Source organism: Vicugna pacos, chromosome 4 (assembly GCF_048564905.1).
Source record: "Vicugna pacos chromosome 4, VicPac4, whole genome shotgun sequence".
NCBI lineage: Eukaryota > Metazoa > Chordata > Mammalia > Artiodactyla > Camelidae > Vicugna > Vicugna pacos.
The window spans coordinates 43,590,725-43,609,618 of NC_132990.1; the positions used below are offsets into that span (position 1 = coordinate 43,590,725).

The window sequence follows — 18,894 nt, forward strand, 5'->3', positions numbered from 1 at the left end:
TTGCATGGCAACTATGACTACTTTCACCCTACACCAGTGGAGTTGAGTAGTTGCAACAGAAACTGTATGGCCCAACAAGCTGAAAAAATTTCAACTTAAATCTAAAAATTTAAAAATTCTTTGAGCCTATACAGGGCAAGTCCATTGACCCCAGGGATAAAAAGTGGTCAAGAGGTTGGGTGCTGAAGCCAGATAGCCTAGGTACAAATTCCATCTCTTGGATTATAGCTGGTGACCATGGAGAAATTACTTAACCCCTATGCCTCATTATGAGGTTTAAATGAACTGATTTGTATAAGTAGTGCTTGGCACATTTTAGGCACCTCGAGTTTGCTGTTACTTTTGCTTGTTGCCTTTATAAGTTATTGTTAATAGAAAAATGACACTAATGATTTTCCTTTCAGAGTGTCAAAGGAACTTTGAGTCTTTTTTTCATTCAAGAATGTATTAAGATTTTCTTCCTTTGAAGTCAGTGTTCCCTGTTGCCAAAATTTATTTTATGAATAAAAAGAACTGAGTATGTCCTTAAGACAAGACTTGTGGTTAAATGTGAAACCATCAGTTTCCTAAGGCGCATCAAACTGACTTTGCATAGTCTAGGCTTCTAAAGTTGGTGTACATACCCTAAGTAGCATGCGAGATCCATTTTGTAAATACAGTTTTTAAAATAATGCCTTAGGAGTTAGGAGGAGAAAATATTAGAACCTCTCTAACTTACATTATATCATTTAAAAAATATCTGTGTAATTTATAATATATGTAAGTTATGTGTATAGAACTTCTTGTATATAATTCGTTAATAAATAACATCAATATTAAAAAGTTTACTTGTAGGATGCCCAATCAAGTGTTTGGAGACCATTGGAGGACAGAATGATAAAATTTAGAGACTCAGCAATGATAAAATGTAGACCCAATTACTTGCATTGGCAGATAAGGAAAATAAAATCCATTAACTGTAATTGAGTTGTCAGAGTTTACATAACTAATCAAAAATAGGTCATCCAGTGGCTAGAGTCTAATCACTGACAGGAGAATCCGGGTCACTGGACTCCTAAACCAGAACTGACTGTTTAATTTCTTAGGTTGACTCTCCTGGCACAGAAAGTTGGTATGTGTACGTAAATCTCTAACATAATAAGCCATACTCAGCAGGCATACCCTTTTTCCTTATTCAAGCATCTTAATTTCATCCTGTTAAATCTTTGAAGTATCAGACCATCAGAAGGCACGAAGAAACCTGGGCTGAGAGTCTTCGTTACAGGAGACCTGACCTTGACTGCATGGCTGGCTTGAGGCGCATCACTCTGAACTGCAACACGCTCATTGGTGACCTTGGTGCAGTTGCTTTTGCAGAATCTCTTAGTGAGGATTTGTGGCTTAGAGGTAAGTTCTAAAATTGAAAATACTGAATTTTTAATATTAACTATGGTTAGCTTTTGGCTTGATACTGTTGTCATAGGATTTTTTTAAAAGCCTTATTTTCCCAATTGCTTTTATTTTGCATTTAAACTTTATCTTAAAGTTGCATATATTCTTTATAGAAAATATAGAGTAACAAGAAAACAGAATTACCTATAATCTTAGTACCCAGATATAATCACTGTTCACTTTGGTGTATATACTGTCAGTCTTTTTTTTTTTCTTATAAACATATTTATACACTTAGGGATTGCAAAAATAGAATTGTAGTGCACTTACTGTTTCATACCTCTGCTTTTTTTACTTAATGATGTATCATGTAGTACTCCATTATATTGATGTTCTGTTGTTTAACCAGTTCTTTGCAATCAGATTTAGAGTTTGCTTTTCCCTGTCAGAAACAGTGTGAACACGTTGTATATACATTTCTGTGTCTATTGGGATTACTTCTGTAGAATATGATGCTAAAAGTGGAATGACTAAATGTGGAATATTTTTACGACTTTTGATACATGTTGCCAAATTGCCATCCATAAATGTTGTGCCAATTTATAGTCCATTCCAACAGTGTATGTGAGGCCTACATCCTCACAAATACTGGTTTGTGGTTCTTACAAAAACTGTAAAACTACAAAACTTATTCTTCCCCCTTTTTATGCAGGTGGGATTTCTCCAAATTTTATAACTTTTTTTAGTTAGTATACCATAAGCATCTTAACAAACCAATAAATTTACATCTGCTACATTATTTTTAGTGGTTGTTCAGTGTTACATTATATAAATCTGCCAAAATACACTTGGTTATCCATTCTTCCATTCAAGCCCTGTCCAGTTTTTCATTTACAAATAGTACTCTGATAAACATCCTTGCTTACATCTCTAAAGAATGCTTCAGGTTAAATTATCATAAAGAATTGTTGGATCAAAAGAGTGTGCACATATTAAGGGCTTTTGTTAAGGATTTTGGCGTAATCTGATAGGAGAATAACCACATTTTGTTTTATTTTGTATTCATTTGATTTGCTAGTGAGATTTACTGGCTATTTGTATTAATTTGGCTAGTTGGTTAATTATATTCTGTGTCCGTTCTTCTGTGGTAAAAGTTTGTAAGAGTTGCATCGTATTTGGTCAGATCCGTATGTTTGATTTACTATTTCTGTGTGTCATGGGTTTTGCAAGTCTCTAGTTTTTTAATGTAATAATATACATGACACTTTAAAAAGAAGGACTCATGATAGTTTCCTTTCATGTAATATTTTTTATACCTGTGCTTTCATTATGATCCGTTTGGTTTAAATGAGTAGGTTGTTCAACCTCGGAACTACTAGAACTTATGATCATTTGTTGTTTTTTTTGTCTGACCTTTTACCAAGAGGGTTCTTGACCATCATTCTTTCATGATAGGTTTTTAACATATATTCTCTGCTCACACATTCTTTGGATTTGTTATTATTTGTATCCTCTTAGACTTCTTTTTTTGTTCAAAACTGATAGTTAATACATTTCTTCTATTCTGTTTTCCCCTTTTAACTAGTTTCAAGAGTGATGTGGGGCTCAAGATCAAAAGAATGCATTGAACCTTCTGAGCCCCACCAGTTTTTGCCTGTGAAGTTTGCACTGCTGCTGCTGCCCTTGCTAATTATGAACTAATTCATTTTGTGATGTTTTTCACTCAGTGGTTATATAAAGTTATTCTTCAGTTCTGTAATTGTAAAATATGTTGGGTGATTTATTGGTACTCAAGCCAGGGTAATCATTGCACATCCAAGAAGCGTTTTTTAATTGGATTTTGCGTTATGTGTGTGCTTATATGTCTTTGTTTTTTGGAATACCCAAAAGTAAAAACTAGCCATGACTGGTCTTGTGTAGGACTATTCTACACACACGTAAATGAGAGTCATCTCTATGTTAAATCTGTATAGGGTAAGCAAGTGACCTTTTTGTCTTTCATCATAAGCACTTGACCTGCAGCAGTGTGGCCTCACCAATGAAGGAGCTAAGGCTTTACTCAAGGCCCTTGAAACCAACAGAACTTTGGTCATTCTGGATATAAGAAAAAATCCACTTGTTGGTATGTGGTCACAATTTTTTAATTGATAACAAATAGCAAAACAAAAAGAATTTGTTCATGTATTGACAATTTTTAGAACCTAATGAGTTTACTTTCTTAATCTTATATAGATGACCCTTGAACAACGTGGGGTGCAGTTGAAAATCTGGGTATAACTTTACAGTCAGTAGTTCTGCATCTATAGATTCAACCAGCCTTGGTTCCTGTAGTTTTCTAGTACACATTTACTGCGTGTAAATGGACCTGTGCAGTTCAGATCCATGTTGTTCAAGGGTCAGCTGTACTTTTCTAATATTGTACCTCCTTTATGTTTTTAGCAGATAATTTACTAATTAAAATGAATTATGCTTGCAAATTGTTCTTGGCTGCTACTCTGCATAGAGGTAAACCTAGATAATAAGCCTGCTTCCACAAAGAGCATTATTTCCTTCTTGTGGAATCTCTGAATTTTTGGAAAGAGTACTCTATTCACTTGTCAGTTTAAGAAGTAATTTTTTGAATACCTTTGTGTGTGAGAAGGTGAGTTTAGGCACTAGGGATATAGCAGTGAACCAGATAGACAAAGTCTTGCCTTCATGGAGCTTATATTCTAGTAGAGGAGTCCAGATAGAAATGAGTAAACAGATAAGTAATGTAGTTTTAGATAGTAGGAAGTTCAAAATACCTTAATGTAAGGAGACTGAGTGGGGCAGGTAGGTCTACATTGGACAGGCTTGTTAGGGGACATCGTCACTGGAGAAGAGACATTTGAGTGGAGACCTGAGTGAAGAGAGGATCAAGCCATGGAAGGTCTGGGGGAAGCACATTCCAGGACACGGAAGCAATGAGTATGCAGACATGTAGGTGGAAGGAGTATTTAAGGAAAAGCAAGGAGGCCAATATGGTGAGGAAGACTAGGGTCTGCTGTGAGGTCAAGGAGCTAACCAGGGGCCTGATCTTGTAAAGTCTTGAAGGCTTGAGTAAAGATAGGGATTATTCTAAATGCATAGAGGGTTTTGAGCTGAAAAAAGGGCATGATCCAACTAGTGTCGTGGTAAAATGACCCTGATAAAAAGAGTAGACTTGGGATAAAGAAGAGAAATGGGGAGATGAAGTAGGGCACTGTCACCACGGTCTGAATGAGAGATGTTTATGGCTTAGCTTAGACTAGAAGTTTGGAGCAAGTGAAAATTGGTTGACTTCAGGTTGTGTTTTGAGAGTGTAGCTAACAAGATTTGCAGATCTATTAGATGTGGGGTATGAAGGAGATAGTAATAAAGAGACAAGTCCCAGATGTGCACAACTGGGTGGTACCACTTAGAAGAAGAGGGCTGAGAGGAGGAGCAGCTTTGAGGGAACATCAGGACTTTGGTTTGCTATCTTAATCTACGTGTCTAGACAGTGCTCAGATTCTCTGCTTTCTATCCAAAGTATCCAAAGCCACTTTAGATACAAAGTGTTTGTGTAAATTTGACCTTTGCTGCTGCCAAAGTAGCAGCCATTGGAGGCAGTCTGCAAGGTGGCATCTTAGATTTTTGAGGAAGAGATTAAAATACACAAAGGGAAAAATAGGTATAGAATTACATAATGTAAATTTCATGTTTAATTTTGTGGGAAAAGCAATAATGTGTTGGTTTTTGTTTTTAAATGGGAATAGCCACTTACTGGGAAACAGTTACTCTAATTGCAATTTATTTCACTTTAGATCATTCTGTGATGAAAGCAGTTATCAAAAAAGTTCTCCAGAATGGAAGGAGTGCCAAGTCAGAGGTATATCATGTTTTAGTTCTCTAGGAAGCATTTCTCCTTAATTGCTTGTGTTTCTTCTTTTTTCTAATAAAATAAAATTATCAAGGTACTTTTCTGTCATCTTAAGTTGTTAGTCAAATCAAATGGCTTTTCTGTTTTTGAAAATACTGTATGATTCTTTAATTTAGGTTACCAGAAATGCAGATTGAAAGTGTTTTACTAACTTAGAATATCTTAATAATTTCCAGTTAAGAATAAACCCTCATAAATTACCTGTAACTGAAATGGCTTATTTATTGTCTCTCTCTCAGTACCAGTGGATAACTTCTCCATCAATGAAGGAACCATCCAAAGCTGCCAGACAGAAAAAGAGAACTATAATTTTGGGAAGTGGTCGAAAAGGAAAAGCTACTATTAGAATAGGTAACCCTTTTCTTTACTTTTTTTTTTTTTTAATGCTACTAGAATTTATAGCCCTTTTGCATTCTGATGTGCTGAAATTAATATCTCTTCTCATGTGGTATTGGTAACAACCAATGTTATATGCCTGCATGTTAGGAGAATTATAATTGTTTTGGTACATATTATGAGAATTTTTAGAATATAAAAACACTGAATGAAATTAATGAGATGTTAATATTAACCAACTTTGAATTTTATAGAAAGTTCATTATTTTGAAAATATTTCCTGATTGATGATTAGTTCTAATACTTTGCAGTTAAGTTTGGGCTGCACGTTGATGACAGTTTTAGCAATGGTGCTTTTGAGGGATTTTTTTTTTTTAATGAAACGAAGTTTCTTCCCAGTTTCAATTTTCCTGTTGTTTCCTTCTTCCTTGCAAATTCTTACCTAGAATTATTGAATCAGGTAATACTTTGCTTCTCTCAATGACTAAAAAGACTTAAAATATATAGAATCCTTATAAAAGAATTATGCAAAGAAGCTTATTGACCTAGATGGAACATTTTAGGAAAACATTTTCTAAATGTTTAATGTATGTTTAATTTTCCAAATAATAGTTAACCCAGGATTTTAAAATCCAGCCTATAATTTTGTGACCAAATGTAATAAAAATCTTTTAAAACTCTTTAACCACCAGTGACTTAAGTTTCACATCCTCTTGAATATATAAATTTGATATAATCCAGTTCTACTGGTACTTTTATATTGTTTCTAAGTGACCTTAACTGTCTGTTTTCTGGAACACATTATCTTTAGTTGCAAATAGCATTTATTTTTCATAATAATAGTGAATGGCAGAGTGACATTATATAAATATATATAAATAAAACATGTGTATATAACAGGAATTTTCTAATTTTAGTACCTGGTGGTATGTTGTAGGGCATCATGGAATAAGAATAAAACAATTTAAAATTTTTCTTATTTAGCATGATAAAGCAAAGTGGAAATGTGACTGAAGTTTACAAGCTCACTGAGCTTTTTTAAGAGTAATTTTATTTCTTGGGCTTTTTTTATTTGCCTCAGTTATTTGGAGACATAGAGGTAAGCCAATTCAATGTCTGCCTATATAGTTAGATCCAGGCAAATATAGGGGTTAAATAATTCTGTGAATTGTGTCACATTTATATTGTAATTACGTATGCAGAAAAGAGACTGGAACTTTTGTTAGAATTTTTTTATCTCCTAACAAGATAAGTGTAATTTTTAAAAATTTTAATTGCAAAATATATTTGCATTAGTTTCTGAAAGGAAAGTTATACACATACAAACCACATACACAAAACATTCTTTGAGGGTAATTAAGTTAAACAAAAAAAGAATAGCAAGATGAACTGAGCTTCTATATATTTTAAGAGGCATGTAAATTTGTCCAGAGAAATCACATAGAATCATGCAGTGATTATCAATAAGGTTGTCCTGTATTACCACATACACGTTACCACATTTACATGCCATCCTAATGCTGCTAAAGTAGATCTTGTATAGTAGATTTGAAGGATTAATATAACCATTTTAACTTATGATGCTTGTTTTCAGTAACAGTAGAGAAAATTAAGTATTTAAATGTGAATTTGAATACATAGTTCTAAATAAAATACTAACATGTAGGTCTAGTTTTTGCTACAAATACTTCATGTAAAGATACTTGACTTTTCAGTACTGAAATGTAGGTTAAATCTCTACATTTCCCTCTTTCATCCAATGGATTTCATTTGGTTTTTGTGTGTTTTCTATATGAAATCAAATCAGCAATGAAGGTCGACACTTACAGGAGGGTAACATTGGCTTACCTACCAGCCAGCAACCTGAAATCTCATTACTTTGATTGTTTTAATCTTAAGCTGGAATTTTGGTCTAATTTCAGAACATTCTGTTTGTCAGGAGTCATGGGTATATCTTTGTTTCTCTATTCTTGAGATTCAGAAATGCCAAAAATTTTCTGAGATTCAATAAACTTGAATGTTTCTGCATGATATACAAAATGTGTCATTCTTTGGGGGATATTTTTTATTTATTTTTGCATGTCCTGCACATCTCAATACTTACGTTTTAGTTAAAATAACTTGTTACTGTAGAGAAGTTATACTTTTAAAAATTGCTGGCCTGTGTAAAACATTCTTATTAAACAATCATGTTTTTAATGGCTTTGACATCATTGTCCAGTGCCTGTTGGATTCCTTTCAAAGTGTGCACATGTGATAATTGCTCTGTAGAACCTTTGGTGCCTCTTGATTCCGTCTTTTCATGCGTTCTCAAACATAGGATTGGCTACAAAGAAACCTGTGAGTAATGGAAGAAAACAGTCCATTGGTAAAGAATGTTATGCTCCTGAACCTTTGCCCCCTGGTGTGTCTGGTTTCCTGCCGTGGCGTACTGCAGAACGTGCAAACAGGAACAGGTAGGGTGTTTTCATTCCCTGTCTTTTTCAGTCATTCAGAATTCTTTATTTTGGAGCTGCTATTATGTGGGAGGTCTCTGATAGTTTCTGTAGGAGAAGATAACTCACACATGGCTTCTGCCTAATGAGTCCTCTAAGGAAGAAGAACAAAAGCTAATTATAATTGGGAGTTTCAAGTTGTTTCTCAAGTGTCAGAACAGATGTAACCCTATGGGAATCAAGAAGAGACTAAAATTATCTCCAGTTCTGCAAGTGAGAAAGATTTCACGAAAGGCAGGTGTAGGTGAACCAAGCCCTTCAGCACAGAAGTGGGAATTTGGATATGTAGGAATGGGGAAAAAAGACACTTTATGGGAATACTTTAATGCAGAATGGATGAGAAGTATGGATTAGACCTAATCTAAATCAGTTGGCTTAACTTTGTGAATCAGCTTTAGTGAGTCGAACTAGACTTAGCTTGCTTTAGCTGATTACATACCCAAGAGATAGCTGTTCATAGTAATTTTTGTTACAGCAGTGTAAATAAAATTGTTGAATTATAGCTTTAGGCTTGCTAAGTGAAATAGATTGCTATAGATTATTTTCAAATGACTTACTGCTAGTATTCAAGATATTGGGGATTAACAATTGCTTAAGAAAACAAAGAGAATGATTTTAAATAGCATTTGAAGTAGGTACTGTGTAAAATATCTGTTCATTTGCTCACATTAAATTGATGTTTGTAATCTCCATTGGACAACTACTCTTTTGCAAATGGTAATGTGAATTACTATTGCATAAACTATAGTGTTAAGTCACTAGTTTCACTAGTTTCACAGCTTTGTGGTTTCATATCTTCTTCTTGAGACATTTACTAATCTCAGGTCCATCCTTATCACAAGAAGTTATAAATTAGAAAATGGTTACTTTCACCAGTTAAAGAAGTTAGACTGAAATCTCAGTCATCCTGAACCTAGGAACTGAAGGGACCTCTCGGCGGTTCAACGAGTTATCATAAAGCTGGTCTGCTAGATTCTGTTCAATTTTCTCCATGGCAGAGCCTTCCAGGTCCTTATTTTGAGCTTATTTATTTTTATACACAATTCTATAATGGATATTTTACATAATACTGATTAGTTTTATTAACTTGGATTAACAGGTGACATATTTACATCAAATATAACTTCGTTTTGTTGATGTTTTTTCAGGGGTTTTCCATTAATCAAAGCTCGTGATGTATGTAATCAGTTGCAGGTATGTTGTTCTATTTCTGATTTATAGGGGGTTTAAGTGAGAAAAGTGAAAGTCATTCTCTTTGCTTTTTAAACTGAACAGAGCCTTACAAGAAGCGTTTCCCTTTCTGAAATAAATCATCTAGAACTTGTCGGGTGGCTCTGCCAGTGCCACGGCGGAGTTGTGTGGATATGGGCCACACTGGGAGCCTCAAGTTTATGTCTGTAAACAAGGAAGCCATTTCTGCAGTCCACAAATCAGCTGTTACCCAGTGAAAGGAGTTTGACTGCCATTTCTGATCCCACACGTGGAGCTGTCATACTCAAGAATGTCCATATGCTTTCAGAAAATGTTGACTGGGTGCTCTCTGTACAAGTTCTGATCTTAAAGCCAATATAGAGCAGCACATCCCAGAGCCTCTGCATCAGCACTTCTCCCTCTCTCACCAAGGGCACACACAGTCCCCCTCATACTGCCTCAGGGTCTTGGAGCAGATTAAGCCTGTCAGCACCAGATTCTCCTTCCCTGTTGTCATGGCAGACTGATGTTGCTCTGTGAAAGGCAGCATGGCTAAGGTGAGAGGAGAGCACCCTGGCTGTCAGTACTGCCCCCCCGCACGCCCAGAAGAAGGGATGCACGCCTCGTTCCACCGCTGGGATTTTCTTATCCTGCAGGGCTTGCTGCTTGTCATCAAAATGATATCCTAGTGACTTGTCTTCTATTCAGTTATATAATCCCAGCACACTTCTTTTTGATCTGTAGACTTTACGGGGTTGTGATCAGGTCAGTTTTTAAATGTTTGGAAACATCATATTGAACAATGTTCCAGTGGCAGTGAAGGTTGACAGGAGAATGGTGTTACTGTTACGCTAGTTTTGGCTTAAGGATGATGAGAAGATGATGTTTTGATGGCTCAATTTTAGTTGTGTATGTGATTTATTTTTTAAAACTCTCATGTTTGTTATTCAGAGTTTAGATATGTTGACTTTCTAATTATTCATCTGATTCTTTATCAGTCCCTTTAGTGATGCATTTTTCTCCTAGAAGCTACATTTTCTTCCAGACAGTTTGTGTCCAGTGATGAAGAATCGATTTCTCATTTGTAGTGTAAAGTTGATCTGAGAGAAAAATGTTTGCCCTGGCTCCTCACTTGGCTTCTGTGGAAGGAAATTAATAATATGGGCAATTCTGAAATTAATCTTAACCATGTACAAGAGAATTCTTTAGAGTAACACAGCAAAAATATGTTAATGTAATTTTACTTTGTCATTGCTTGCTTTAGACTAAGGAGCAGTGAAAGAGATTTATAAATAATGACTTGATACCTCAGATCACTTTGGTTAAATGTCCTTTAATGTTTGGCATCTGGTTTGTATTTTATACAACCTATCTTCTTTCTTTAAGCAGTCAGAATTTCCTGTGACTGTGACGGTAGAGAGTCCTTCCTCCTCAGAACTCGAAGAGGTCGACGATTCTTCAGAAAGTGTTCAGGAAGAGCCAGAGAAAATCAGCGTAAAGCAGGAAGCACTGCAGGTACAGAGTTATCACTTGAAAGATACAGAGGAGATGATTGTTCAGATGGAAGGCTGATTGCACCACTGGGCAGCTTGTGTGAGGTTCTGTTTTCCGTCCTGTCTGCATTGTATCCCCCTTAGCTTAGACCAAGGTGACTAATGGACGTTTGAGCTCTCAGAAATGAAAATCAAAATATGTGTTAATAATACATTTCCCTTTCCTTAGAACCATAGAATATTAGACTTAGGGAGACCCTTAATGATCATAAGATAACCTCAAAGAATTTGAGTTTGAGTGAATGCAGTCAGCTGATTCAGTGCTCTTTTTCACAGATGAGAAAATTGACAGTTCTAGTTGACCTCCCTTTTTATAATAGGAAAATAGGATTTTGTTTTTAATAAAGTTAAAGTTGAAAAAAAAGTTTTGATGCTGATATTCTCCTTACCTAAAATAAAAGATACCAAGAAGCTATACTGTATTGCCTAAAAAAGCTGGCATCTAATGTCATTCCATATTGTTTTGTAAACAAAAGAAAAATTGATTTTCATGACAAATTTTTGTACCTCAAAAATAATATGTTCGTTTTATTTTAACTTTAATGCAGAGCTGATGATTTGTACTAAATAAGGGAAACTCCATTTGAGGGGACCTTGTCTTTGTGCTACAAAGTCCATGTTTAATTTTTAAATTATTTTAATATTTTCTTTGAGTATAAAACTTGACGGATTTAAAACTAGTTATCGTATTATTTTAGGACATGGAAATTATTACTTGATTTTCAGAAGGGAAAGTTAGATTTTTATTTTTAACTAAAATTAATAGTAATAATATAGAGAAATTTTAAAATAAGTATTTAGAAAATTGTAGAATGTTACAGTAAGAGGAATCTATAGTTCATATAGAATTACCCTCTTTCATCTTATAAATGAGTGCCTACAATTTGTTGCACTTAAGTGATTTATTAGTAAGCTGCAGAGTAAGACAAGACCCTAGAGCATCTGTCCTGCATTCATTATCTTTTCAGGTGTGTTGTGTTCATTTCCTTCATCAGTAGACTAGGAGATTGTATTTCTAAAAGTGATTATAGACATTGGGGAAGACCAGGGTTAGAAACTGACTACAGAGTACTTTATTCAAGGTGCACTGAGAACTTCTTCAGCTCTTCTCCATTTTGACATGACACTAAAATGATGGTATTAAAGTGCTACATACATAAACCCACAACAGTCAAGAGATTACTACATGTTTTTGAAAGGCAGAAGAGTGTGAAACTGAAGCAGTAGAGCAGAGGCAAACCATCTCCTAGACTAAGTACAGGGACTGCCTGCAGCTGAGGGGGAATCTTAATCCCCTTGCAGAAACAGCTCCATGCTCAGATGTGCATGGGCAAGAGAGAGTGGAGTTAGTTTTAAATGTGACTAAAGTAGGGAGAGATCATTAAAGGTTTGTGCTTGCAAGAGTTGACTCCCAGCCCTACCCTCACTCTTCTGAAATGAGATAAATTCACTTTGAAAAAAATTAAACTGTGGAGAATCAGGGCAGCTGTTTGAATTTTTGCACCATAGAAAAGAGTATTTGAGGGTATCCTATTATAATTACTATCCACTTCTCCATGCATAAGAGAAGCCAATCAGTTACTGGCTTCCAGGGAACTTCCAGCTCTCATTCTTAAATAGAAAGTAACCATGGTTTGTCTGATAGTCGAGTAAAGCTTACAACATGATAGAGATTTAAAAAAAAAATAGTAAAAACATATTCTAGTAGGACCAGGGATGATTCAGGAAACAATATGATTTATGAAAAAACCCTAATTAGTATCCTTAGGTTTAAAAATAACTAGCAACTATAAAATAAGTTAATTAAAAAGGAAGTGATCAGAAAGCAAGAAAAGTCTCTTGGAAATGAAAATATAGTTGCTGAAATAAATTCAGTAGGAAATAAACTTCTCAGTATATAAAAAAGAAAGACACAATGGAAAATGTGATAGAAATGATGAATGAGAGAGGCTGCATCTAGGAGATCCAACATGTTACTATTAGAAATTCCAGACCCAGAAAAAAAAATGGGGGGAAGCTGTCAAAAGGCAAGAAAATTCCCCGCAGCTGAAAGTAAACATGAGACCTCCAACTGAAAATAGCTACTCAAGTTTTGAGCAAGATGAACAAAAATAGATTCAAATATCTAGATACCATTCATTGTGGTACCAAGAAGATAAATACATCCCAGAGAGAATACTAGCCACCTAAAAAGAAAAAAATTAAAATTCAGCCTTATCATAGTTCTCATCAGTACCATGGATCCTAGAAGGCATTAGAAAAATACCTCCAAATTTTCAGGCAAATAATTTTCAACCTAAGGTTTTGTATCCAGCCAAACTATCAGTCATACGTGGAGGCTGAATAAGGTAGTTTGTACATAAAGAAATTTGAAAAATTTACTTCCTGTACTACACCTTAAGTTATTTGAAGAAATAATCCAGCAAAATGAGGGAATAAACCAAGAAGGAAGGTAATAGGGGATTCAGGAAACATTAGATTCCTTGCAGGGAGCAGCTAGTATAGATTTGAGAGATTTCCATTGCTTGTGTGCTTGAGAGTTTAGAAACACCTTGAGGATCTTGTATTTGCTGTGTATATTGGAAGGGAGGAGGGAGAGGAAGAGAAGGAGGAACTCAAACTTCAGAGGAGAAAAGGCTATACTGACATCAACACGAAGTAAACAAAACTATGGTAGATGTTTAAACTACCATTGGTGTGCAGGAAAAGAATCTACATAAACTTGACACTATAGATGTCCCCCTTTTCAGTGACACAGGGGTAATGACTACCTGTCTAATTTACTGTCCATACCAGAACACTTAAACAGTGTAAGGAGGTGCTATAATACAACATCAGAACAACAGGTATAAACTAGAACAGCCCAAGGTATCTTGGGATATGTAGTCACCCTACACAAGGGCAGTGACACTGAAACAGTGTAGAAGGAGCCGTGGTCTCTACACATAGGAAATGTCTGCAGTGGGCCATGTTAATTTAATCACAACAATGGAAATACTGTCTCGGTTAGCAGCTTTTATTGTCAACTTGTGTGCAATAATAAGTAACTAACCTAAACTATACTTAGTATGTATTAGTATGAACATAGTATGTACTGGTATGTATTGTGTACTATATGTACTTAGTATGTATTGTTGTTCTAAGTGGTTTTGCATATGTTAACTCATTTAACCCTCTGAATAGCCTTATGAGTTTGGTGCTAATATCATCCCCACTTTTCAGAAAAGGAAGCTAAAACAGGGAAGGAACTTGCCTAAGCTGTACCTCATTTAGGGTTGAATCAGGGCTTTGAGCTCAGGCTTTCTGCCTGTTCTCTTAAACACTACTCCATACTCTCTCAAATTACAGAAAACTTAACTGTACATAGAACAGTATGTATTTCAACTTTGACAGCATGAAAGCCAGATTTGGAAGGAAGGTAGATAGGAGGTGGAAAAAGGGAAAAGGACATGAATGTCCTCATTTTACAAAGTGGGTCATTGAGATCATTTATAGTTGATAAATAATATAGATTTTTAAGTGTATCATTACAAGTTGAAGAGGTCATAACCTGTGGAAACAACTAATGGTGACATAACTTTACTGAGTGGTGTAGACATAGGTAAGAGTGTAAATGAACTGAACCCTTACTTAGTAAAGTAGAAAGGTAACAGATAATGCCTAAGATTTAGTCATAAAGTAGTCATGTAAGTTTATTATTTGGAAATAGAAAAGAATTAAAAACAAGAATAATTGACTTAAATCTCATAAAAAGAAGTCCAGACAGCCAGTAAACACAGAAAAGTGTCCAGCCTCATTAAGTGAATCAAAACGAATGAAACTACATGCCAGGCAGATTGACAAAAAATAGTCTGATAGAATCAGCATTGCAGACCTGGAGTACTATAGGAATCTCCCACCCTGGTTATTCAGGAGTATAAGTCGACAGAGCTACTTTGGAAAGCACGTATATATACTGAAGGTATGTAAGTATCCTGTGACCCAGCAGCCCTCCCCCCGCCCTGGGTACGTGCACAAGAAAAACTGGTACAACAGGATTCGTGTGCATTATTTGCATTTGCACAAACTGAAAAAAAAATGTCCTTTAAGAGTCAAAAATTAAACAAGTCTTATGTATTTATACATTGGGAAAACTATCAAGCAATAAAATTGAATGAATGAAAGCTGCAGGCAGCAATGTCGAGTGAAAGAAATAAGGTACAAAAGACTGCATACACTGTGATTCTCTTTACATGAAGTTTGATGTCAGCAAAACTAAGCTATATTGTTAGGGATGCATATGGGTTAAAGGAATGATTGTCAAGAAGTAAGGATGGTGTTTGACTGCTAAGAGGGAAGGTGCTTGTGTTGAGGAAAGGGATGGAGGATTTTTGAGAGGCCCTGAGTACTTGCAGCTTTGAGTAGTGGTTATGTAAGTATTCTCCTTTTATTTGTCACAGTAACAGTTTTGTTCTGTGCACTTTTCAGTGTGCATATCATATTTTACAATTAAAAACCTGCTTAAAGAAGTGGTCGCCCCTTAGGGTACTGGGTTTGTGAGTGGGACGAGACTATTTAATTTTAAGCTTTTTGCTACTGTTTGCATTCACATGTTTATTCATTTAGCATTAATTGGATATAGTCTAAGTTTTATGTGTATTTTAACTCATGTAGTCCTCACAAGAGTTCTATGACGTGGGAACTTACCTCCAGTCTGTAGATGAGGGAGTTGAGGCCTAGAGTTACTGAACTTGTCCAAGGTTACATAGCTAACAGGTAGAGCCAGGATTTTGCCTCAGAGAGTCTAAATTTTCTAAATATAATGTAGAAGAGAAACTTAATTACTAATTATAAGAGAAGAAATGCACATTTAAGGAAGATGGCAAGTTTTCACCTATCCAATTAGAGAAAAACACATTGTTTCTCACACATGTACATCTTGTATTGGCAGGGATTTTCCTTTTTCAGCAATTATTTATTGATTGTCTGCTTTGTGCAAAGCACAGGTGCTGGAGATAAACGCTCAATAAAATATGCCTCATTTCCTCAAACTTCAGTCACTTTAAGTGAGGAAGTAAGCCAGCGGTTATAGTGGAGGTTATATACCAAGTGATATATTGCTGATGGCAGTATAAAATCTTAGAAATCTTCTGGAAAGCAATTTGGAGATAGGTACCTCAGAGCCTTAAAAATGTTTGTTTGCTTTGATCTTAAGCTCATTTTTATGGATTTATTGCAAGAAGATAATTCTAAATATGAAGAAGATGCCCTCACCCATAGAACAGTTACAATATTGAAAAGTTGGAAAGAATTTAAATATTTAACCATAAAGGAATGGCTAACCAATAGACCCACTCAGCGGAATCCTTCGTAACTCACTAAAAAGAATTCAAAGTTATGAATCCCCTGTTTATATGAGAAATGATTAATTTCAATGTTAAATGGGAAAAAGTTCAACATAAAATTTGGCATACAGTATGACGGGAACTTCATTCCAGAAAAATCAACTTACGTGATGTGTAGAAGGGAGGAGGGAGAGCAGATGACAGGAAGGAGTTATTCCAGAGCCTCATCCATAGTCTTATTTAAGTAATAGAATATTAAGCAATTTTGCTTTCTTATTTTTTTGGTTCCATATTTCCTTTTAAGGGACATGAATTAACTTTGTAGGAGGAGGGTAAACATTTTCATAAAAATTTAACACTATGTTCTAATTCCCTCCACTAGAGGGAGAAACTATTTCATGTAATTGCCCCCTGATGTGCTATTTGGAACCAGTCAAGATGGAGTATTTTAGTCTGCTTTTCTCTGGGGATTTTTTTTTTTTTTTTTTTTGTCATTCGTTTAGAATTTCTATGCAATCGTTTTTTAAGGTTTTATTAAAGTCATTATATTAAAAATAAAGGAATTTTACAATTTTTTCCCTTTTTCCCCCATTTAAAACTTGATTGACTTTAGTAATGAAACACCACAGAATTTGAAGTTATTAGACTATTAATTTTGTAAACATGTTCTTAGTATAAAAATATATGTTCATTGAGCAAATTTCCGAAAACAGTGAACAACTTACTAAAGGAAATAAAAGCCCCCTCTGTGTGTACACACACCTAATCTACTCTTGTCTTAAGAAGGTATCAGAAATGCTTGTCATGTCACTGAATGCTCTTCTACATCACAGAATCTGACTAAGCTCACTGACCATCTCTCAAGAAAAACAGACAGATCTGTCTTGAATGTAGAACTCCAGAAGCCCATTCGTTGATGCTGGTTGAGACCTCTTGTCATCCTTGTTGTTTCTTAGCTGCTTCAACAGAGTGTTTTTTCATGTGGATGTGCTGTTTTTGTTTAAACCAATCCCAATTTGGAGGCTTTTAGCTTTCTTCTGGGGTTTGGTTATAAACAATCTTATGACATCATGTTGGTAGATAAATCTTTGCCCACATCTCTGATTTCCTTAGGGTAAATTCCTAGATGTAAGTTGTTGGTATGTACTAAAATTACTCTCTAGAAAGTGGTACCAGTTCCTCTCCCAGTGATGGCATATAATAGAGCTCCTCCCCTCAACGCACACACACCGTGGGCATAGTGAATTTTAAATGCTTTAAGTGATTGTTCAAAGCATTTAGAGTGTATAAATATACTTACTGTTTAAAGAAGTATAGGTGTTCTGTTTGTTTATTGCTGCATAAGAAACCACGCCAAAACAGAGGCTTAAAACAATGACAGTCATTTGTTTTGTTCACGAGCCTGAGGGTTGAGTAACACATTAATTTTCTTTCACTAAGTTATTGACTTAAAACAGTATCTGTTTACTAGCTCACAGTTGCATAGGTCAGAAGTCCAGGCACAACATGACTGGGTTCTCTACTCAGATACACACAGGAACATGTGGGTTCCCTCCTTAGAGTGTTAAAGCATGTGAAATTTAAGTGTAAGACATTGAGCCCCAGACATTGGACTTTCTTGTTTGTACTGGATGTTCAGCATAGCTCATGTGTATCATGGAGCTGAAGTCAAGATGTCAGTCTGGCCGTGTTGTCATCTAAAGGCTCTGGGAAGGAATACTTTCAGGCTTATTCAGCATGTTGGCATAATCCTATTTCTGCAGTTGCAGGACAGAAGTCCCCATTTCCTTACTGGCGCTCAGTCGGGGAACAGTCTCAGCTCCTAGGGGCCTCCCTTTTGCATTCCTTCCCACAGCATCACACCTGACTTCTTCAAAGCCAGCAATAGAGAATCTTCCTCTTGTCTTTTTGTACTTCACATCTCCAGGAAGAGCCCAGTCCCTTTTAATAGGCTGCCTGATTAGGTCATATCCACCCAGAATAATTTCCCTATCTTAAAATCAGCTGCTTTGGGGAACCTTAATGGCATCTGCAGAATCCCTTCACTATAGCACTGAGGTTTAGTGTTTGATTGAATAATTGGGAGGTTTGTGTACTTCAGCAATTAGGAATCTTAGGGGCTCTTTTAGAATTCTGCCTGCCACACATAGTGTCCTGCACTTCAAGGACCTGTGTCTTTGTTCTTATAAATCATAAGGGAGTTTACCAATATTCATTTTATTTTATTGACCTTGGTGAGTGGGAAGATTAACACCTCTGTGAACACAAATGGCACCCACCTTCCTGAGTTCACAGCGTGGCTCTGCTACTTAACTAATGATGTGACCTTGGGTGTGTTGCTCCCCTTACTCGGCTCCTCTCTGCCTCAGTTTTCTCATCTGTAAAATAGTGCAGACTTAATAATTATTCTTTCCTCCTAGGGTTTGGATGATTGGATTATTTAATGGCTAGGGAACTCCTAGAAGAGTCCTTGGCATATAGTAAATTGCTGTAAAAGTGCTTACTTTTTAAAAAATGTATTTGAATCTGCAGTTACATAATTCAGGTGTGTTAAACATGTTTATTAATAGGGCTTCCTATTATACAGGGACCCACAAATAAATACAGAATTTTTCTTTCTTGGTCTTAATTTTTTATTTCTGACTTACTATGTTATATGCATATGCTATATGCTTTTTATGGTGAGCTGCCACAAATTTATT

The 18,894-nt window shown here is 35.6% G+C and overlaps 1 protein-coding gene across 5 annotated transcripts in view; it reads left to right on the forward strand.

Moving 5' to 3' along the window:
* Positions 1 to 18,894, forward strand: part of CEP78 (centrosomal protein 78) — a 31,489-nt gene that overhangs the window by 5,423 nt on the left and 7,172 nt on the right. For 4 of the 5 annotated variants that reach the window (XM_072959638.1, XM_015239064.3, XM_072959641.1 and 1 more), the window contains exons 5-11: positions 1,212 to 1,386; positions 3,380 to 3,493; positions 5,178 to 5,242; positions 5,533 to 5,644; positions 7,950 to 8,085; positions 9,273 to 9,318; positions 10,702 to 10,830. In XM_072959638.1, coding sequence (XP_072815739.1) covers positions 1,212 to 1,386; positions 3,380 to 3,493; positions 5,178 to 5,242; positions 5,533 to 5,644; positions 7,950 to 8,085; positions 9,273 to 9,318; positions 10,702 to 10,830 — 777 coding nt within the window. The remainder of the gene's footprint in view (positions 1 to 1,211; positions 1,387 to 3,379; positions 3,494 to 5,177; positions 5,243 to 5,532; positions 5,645 to 7,949; positions 8,086 to 9,272; positions 9,319 to 10,701; positions 10,831 to 18,894) is intronic. The other variant, XM_072959639.1, reaches the window with a different exon arrangement.